This window comes from Herpailurus yagouaroundi, unplaced genomic scaffold, assembly GCF_014898765.1.
Source record: "Herpailurus yagouaroundi ecotype Mexico unplaced genomic scaffold, PumYag 141, whole genome shotgun sequence".
Taxonomy (NCBI): Eukaryota; Metazoa; Chordata; class Mammalia; order Carnivora; family Felidae; genus Herpailurus; species Herpailurus yagouaroundi.
Window position 1 is genome coordinate 63,812,012 of NW_024412396.1, and position 6,989 is coordinate 63,819,000.

The 6,989-nt window shown below is 50.6% G+C and overlaps 1 protein-coding gene across 1 annotated transcript in view; it reads left to right on the forward strand.

Moving 5' to 3' along the window:
* DGLUCY (D-glutamate cyclase) overlaps nt 1–6,989 on the forward strand; it is a 73,486-nt gene that overhangs the window by 62,516 nt on the left and 3,981 nt on the right. Inside the window, 2 exon segments of the mRNA XM_040478015.1 lie at nt 3,180–3,298; nt 4,046–4,197. Of these exon segments, the coding sequence (XP_040333949.1) occupies nt 3,180–3,298; nt 4,046–4,197 (271 nt within the window).

Consider the following 6,989-nt stretch of genomic DNA (forward strand, 5'->3'; position numbering starts at 1 on the left):
GTCTCTCTCTGTCCCAAAAATAAATAAACGTTGAAAAAAAAATGAATAAACTTAAAAAAAAAACTAATAGTAAAATAATAATAATAATAAAATCAAGGCATAACATATTTTTTTAGCCATGCAGGACCAATGAACCATGTATATACTGTGCTTCATCTTATAAGAGCTTTAGTTTTGAGATATATCTTGAATATATGATTAGTGCAATATTCCGATTGCTAATAATATAATGTGATCATTTGTGTTTGTACAGAACTTCATCGCTTTCAAAGAGGTTTCACATCCATATATTGTTGAAGCCTCTTTAAAACCCTGGGAAGTAGGTAAGGTAGAGTGTATAAAAATGAGGCCTACGGAGGTTCCTCATGGTCGCTGAGCCCATTAGTGTTGCTGGTAGAATTAGGAGTCCAGACTCCCAGGACCCCTCCAAACATGCTTTTCATGGAATCACGTTGCTTTAACTGAATTTCTGAAAGGCTTGCTGTAACTCCCAGAGCAGCGTTCTTCCCCTGGGAGTAGGTGTAGACCCTGGGGTAATTAAGGCAAGTTTCTCTGTTCTATGTTTATTTGTTCTCTTCATTCAAACACTTCAGAGTGTTTCCCAGACTCATTAGTCTCCTTTGGCTTTTGAGGTTGGATGAGACAATGAAAGTCTTCCTGGCTGGGTAGAAAATTTCTGCAAATCGCCTGGTCTTTCCCAGAAGAGGCCGTGGGTGTGGTGCCCACAGTACAGTTGGCTTGGGCTTCCTGTCTCTCGAGGCTGGCCAGGCGAAGGACCTAAGGGCTGGAGGAAAGCATGCCCAGGGCGGGGAGGGAAGGGGTCTCCAAGTCCAAAGGGGCCATCAGGGTCTGAAGGAGCTGCTCTTCCCCTGATGAATGGACCCCTAATCTTTGCTCATCCCCCCAAGATCCCAGAGGACACAGGTAGAGCTCGCTGTTTTTGTGCCTTCCAATTGCCCCTTTTTTGTGGGCCCTTGGACCCCTCTCTTACCCAAAGGATCCCAGGCTTCTCCTGTGATTTCCCCCAGCACCCCCTTCTCAGCAGGACCACCCCTGGTCTTTTCTCCCCTCTGCTCCATCAAGACCCTGTTTTCCTCAGTTTCCACTGGCAGCTACCTTGTCATGGACGTACTACCGACCACCCAGGACCTAGGTGCCACCCCTCTTGGAAATTCTGGGAATGCCATCAAGTGAGGAAAACAAGGACTCACCTGAGGAGCAAACAAGATAAAATTCATAAAATGCAAAAGAGCAGAGACAGAAATAGACAAAATACCAATGCTGGGGTTGTTATTATTTCCCTTCATTCAGTAGCCTGTCGTGGACCCAGAAAATTTTTCAGAGAGAAATCCTCAGGGTGTGGACCTAAGGCATCTGGCCATTCACAACAGTCTGATTATTTGGGCTGCGTCCAGGTCTCTGGCGCTCGAGGTGGCGTAGCTCTGGTCCCTGTGCACCATCTCACAGTGAATGCTAGCCTCTGGTGGAATGCTTCCACGCATTCCAGGCCTTTCTAGAAACAGACACAAAAAGAGCCATGCAACCTTTCTGCAGGCTTGCATGGCCTGGCCCTCTGCCCTTGAGGCCCTTGGACAAGTGCTTTGGGTAAGCAGTTATCTTAAGGCAGCCACAACCCTCTCCTGGAGGCAGATTCAGCTGACCTCTGGCCTACAGAATCCTCCAGAAATGCCTGGACACAGGAGCAAAGAGTGTTCCTCTAGCACAACCTCAGATAGGTAGGCTGCAGAGTTAGTTATAATTTTTTTTTTTTTTTTTTGGAGAGAGAGAGAGAGAGAGAGAGAGACAGAGCAGAGAAGGGACAGAGAGAGGGAGACACAGAATCTGAAGCAGGCTTCAGGCTCCAAGCCGTGAGCACAGAGCCCGACTCAGGGCTCGAACTCGTGGACCGCGAGATCATGGCCTGAGCTGAAGTCAGTCGCTTAACTGACTGAGCCACCCAGGTGCCCCTGGTTAGATTTTTTTGCATCCTGTTCCTGTGAGGGTGGTGCGGCCTGGTAATTATTTTTAGCCAGTTCACCTATCTTCAACACCATTCCTTTCACAGAAGAATTAAATCATTTCTGATATTGATTTATTCTAACGTATTTGTGCTAGCATTTATTGTGCTAATTAACAAACCCTCTGGTGCTGCTTATCAGATCGCCTTTAGGCCGTGGTCTCTTTCCAGTGCTAACCAACCACCCCTGTGGTATGTATTCCTCATTAGGCTACTCCACAAGCAACCAGGCACCCTTCTGGTGTAGATTAACTGACACTCATATATTTCATACTCTTTTTTTTTTTTAATGTTTATTTATTTTTGAGAGAGAGACAGAGCATGAGTGGGGGAGGGGCAGAGAGAGAGGGAGACACAGAATCTGAAGCAGGCTCCAGGCTCTGAGCTCTCAGCACAGAGCCTGATGTGGGGCTCAAACTCACGAACTGTGAGATCATGACCTGAGCCGAAGTTGGACACCCAACCGACTGAGCCACCCAGGCTCAGTCTTTAATTTACATTAAATTACAGAATTGACCTTTACAATCTGTATCAGCTCCCCAGCACATGGATGGGGTTCAGGGCCTTCCTTGAAGCCCCTCTGTAAGCAGGAGTCACTCAAAAGTTGAGGAACCACAGCTGTGTCTCCCTCGGGCTTGGTAACATCAGCATAGGGGGTATTCCATCTGTGACTAGAGAGCATGACTCAGTAGGGCACTGGCCACATTCTGGTGAGTTCCAAACTTCAACTCACTTTTTTAAAAAAACTTTGTATGTTTTATTTATTTTTGAGAGAGAGAGAGAGAGAGAGCACTAGTGAGGGAGGGGCAGGGAGAGAGGGAGACATAGAATCTGAAGCAGGGGCTCCAGGCTCTGAGCCCTCAGCCCAGGGACCAACACAGGGCTCGAACCCATGAACTGTGGGATCATGACCTGAACCGAAGTTGGGCACTTAACCGGCTGAGCCACCCAGGCGCCCCTCAACTCAATTTTAACTAAAGAAGTTCCTAGAAGAGCTGAAGGAGAAGTACATCTCCTAGTTGTCTGAAAATGTACCCAGAAGCAACCCTTTTCCCTAACCTGAGGCAACAAAACACATGTGGGGGGGACCGTCCTGCCCCACAACGAGCCCCCATTTTGCCCAATCCTATACACCCACTGACTTGGTTCCCCTTGCCTTCAGGGGTTGGTGATGGGGCAATCAGCTTGGGAAGGACAAAGTCAAGGAGGCTGTGAAAAGACACATACAAAATGGGGATGTGATTGCCTGTGATGTGGAGGCTGACTTTGCTGTCATCACTGGTGAGTATTCACATGGCGGGCCAGTCAGGTCCAGGTCTGCGCTGGGGCCCAAGAATCTGTGTTTCTAACAAGTTCCCAGGAGCTCCTGGTGCCACTGGTCTGTTTTTTTTTTTTTTATTTTTAATGTTTATTTATTTTTGAGAGAGACAGAGTGTGAGTGGGGGAGGGGCAGAGAGAGAGGGAGACACAGAATCTGAAGCAGGCTCCAGGCTCTGAACTGTCCGTGTTGCAGAATTTTTTTTTACCTCAATACCCGGGGTTTGTTGTCTCACTGCTTTGAAGAATGAAGATGTGGACACAAAATGAGCAGCAGGCAATAGTTTATTAGACTATAAGATTACTCTTACTTACCAAGTAAGAGTAATAGGAAAGTCCTCTTTACAGAGAAGGAGCATTCAAAAGTGAATGCCCCAACTATAGACAAGGGTCTTTATTTTATAAGGTTTTGGTCAGCCCCTTCCCTTCCCTCTTGTTTCTTCTCAGGTCCTACCCTTATTGACTGGATAACTCTAGATGCTGGGTGGTCCATTCCTGATTGGCTTGTTTCCATTGTATGAGGGGTGGTCTATGGCCATACCGTTCCTTGTGGGTCATAGGTTTTATGGTCGCCGAAGTTGGACACTCAACCTACTGAGCCACCCACACCCCCCTTGGGGCCACTCTTTGAGATGAGTTCTGCTGCTTAGAGGCAGGGTGATGGACCCCATAAGCTTTCCAATTCTATGATAGAAACTTTTTCTGTTCTAGATGTTTCTAACTGGGGAGGCTGTGCCTTGGCCTGTGTGCTGTACATCCTCAACTCATGTGAGGTCCACAGACATTACCTAAGGGAGGCAGTTGGACCCTCCAGAGCACCTGGGGAGCAGGACTGGGCTCAGGCCCTTCCATCCATTGCTAAGGTAACACACCCCAGCTGGCCACTCCCTGCAGGAGAGGCAGGGCTTTCAGGCTTTCAGCCCAGGGCCAGGACCACTGCTGCCTGTTAACAGCCAGAGGCAGAGCCTGCCTATGTAGGGGAGCAAAATTTGCCACCACAAAATGTGGCTCTTTGGCATGTGGATTATTTTAGGATGATTATTGTTTGAAAACAGAAGGACTCAATGACTCTGCCGTTCTCTCTTGGGGCCTCAGTTCCCACGGCCCTACCCACTCACCCCAATCGCAGACTCAAACCCACCTCTTCATCCCCTGCTCCTCCTTGAGCCTGAAGCACCTTCTGGGAGAATTTTCCAAAATAATTTGGATCATGGGAAATTGGAGCCAAAGCCCTGACTTGATGTCTAAATCCCAGGCCTGAAGGGACTTGCCCGTGAGCAGCAGCTTCACCTGGGGGCAGGCGGGAGGCTGAGAGGGCCGCAAAGGCTGAGAAACCGTGGAGGGAGCTGGGGTGTTTGGCCTGGAGGGGAGAAGACTGGGGGGGGCATGAATGGCTCACACCTGAATGGCTTCCTGGAGGAGGGAGACAGACAACGCCCTCGGCCCCCTGAGAGACAGAAGCAGGCCAAAAGGCAGAGGTCACGAAAGCAGATTCTGGTTCACTGTAAGGAAGACCTTGCCCTCTGCAGAGCTGCCCAGCCCTGCAAGGAGGAAGCCTCTGACGTGGGCCCATGGAGGAGGGGTTCCCGTGCGAGGTCAGGCTGGGCCGCTGACCCTGAGGCCACTCCTAACCAGTCCAGAAGCAGTCTCGTGCACCTGAAGGCCTCACTTTCCTAGCCTGGCCTCCCAAAGGTATGGATCGCTAAATGCAAGACCAGGAACCCGGTCTTTTGTGTCTGCTTTCCCAGCAACCAGCAGAGGGAACATAGTGGTAAATTCTTGTAGAACGAACGAATGAACGACCGGGCAGGCCGATGCAGTGCTTTGTTGGGGCAGCAGGTCCCCAAATCCAGAGGCATCTGAATCACCTCAGGGCATCGTAAACCACAGGGTGCAAAGCCCACCCCAGGGTACCTGACTCCAGAGACCTGAGTTGAGCCGAAGTGGCATTTCTGACATGTTCTGGGTGACCACACTCTGAGACCCTGGGTTACAGGGTTGGTCTGGGGAGAAGCGAAGGCAATCCCAAGGCGGGAAGGTTCCTGAGCCTCGAGCCTGGACATAGCAGCTCAGGTGGGGCGAGTGGTTGTGATGAGTCCCCAGGCAGCCAGGGGCTGAGGCCCAGAGCCCCTCACTTTGGAGAAGCATGTGCATCCAGAGCCCTGTCTCTCCCTCTGTGTCTCTCTTTCTCCCTCCTGCCACCCCGTTTCTCTCCAACACCTCCCTGGGTTGATGTTGTCCCCACTTCACACATGAGGGAGCTGGGATTCCAACAAGGGAGGTGGCTTGCCCAGCTCACCCAGCTAAGAGATGACCTTGGACATGAGCCTGGGTCTTTCTGACTCCATTCTGTTTCTGTGGCTCAGAAGTTTCCTGGTTCCTGTTAATGCCAGGGTGCCATGTGGGGTTGGGGGCACTAGAGCAGCTTGAAGTGACATTTTCAGGGGAAACGGTCTGCCCCATAGGGGCCCACAGGGCCTTCTGTGTTTTCTTTGCACTTCCTGGATCTGAACTGGAAAAAAACACTCAGGGGGGGCTGCCTGACACATGATTCCTGATTCACACAGACACAAAAGAATGAACCCAGCCAAACAAATTCACAGAGACCAAATGCTTACCCTCTGGGGATGGAAAATTCTCCTTTTGAGTTTCCACCCAGTCCTTCATAAATACATTAATAATGTATCGCTCTTGTAAGGAAAATAAAAGGAAACGTTTTCAAAGCAAAAGTACAAACTCGTGTCTGTTGAGCCCCTCCTCTGGGCCAGGCCAGGTCTGCTCTGAGAGGCAGTGGGGTCAGACCCAGGCCCTGGGTAGGGAACTCAGGATCTCCCTGGGGTCACGTGTGGGGACTCATGGAACGATAGAAGTGTGCAGGGCAAGCTGCTGTGGGGACAGAGAGCAGGCACTCAGCTCCCTCAGAGGGCTCAAGAAAGGCTGCCTGGAGGAGGTGGTGCTGAGCTAGGTCTTAAAGGATGAGTGGGATATAAGTAGGCAGGTAAGAAAGGGTGGGAAGGCTCTTCCAGGCAGAGGACCCACATAAGCCAAGGTGCAGGCACACGAAGCAGTGCAGCGTGCAGGGGGAGTAACTGGGATCGTCATGCTAGAGTTCTGTAGGTGGCTCCATGGATGTCCCTGACTCATCAAGAGGTGTGGGCAGAGCTGTGGCCTGAGCAGGTGGTGCAGCTTGATTAGCAGGATGAGGAATATCCCCCATCTCTGCTCTGTGAGTTGCTTGTAAGCAGGGCATCCCATATTCAGGGACGGTTCTTAGGGGTCCCCTTGTAACTGTAGCAGGTGTGGGCACCAGGCTGAGGAGCCTAGGGAAGGTAGCCACCACCATCTAAGGCACACCCTGCCTGCTCCAGCCCTTGGCTGTGCCTGGGAGTTTTATCTGAGGGCACTAAATGGCTGGAGAACATTCCCCACACCTTGTCAAGGGCTAAGAGCTGATTGATGACACCTTACAGGGACTAAGGATGGATGGATGGATGGATGGATGGATGGATGCATGCATGGCTGGCTGGCTGGATGCCTGGATGGATGGATGGATGGATGGATGGATGTCTGGATGGATGGATGGATGCCTGGATGGATGGATGGATGGATGGATGGATGCCTGGATGGATGGATGGATGCCTGGATGGATGCCTGG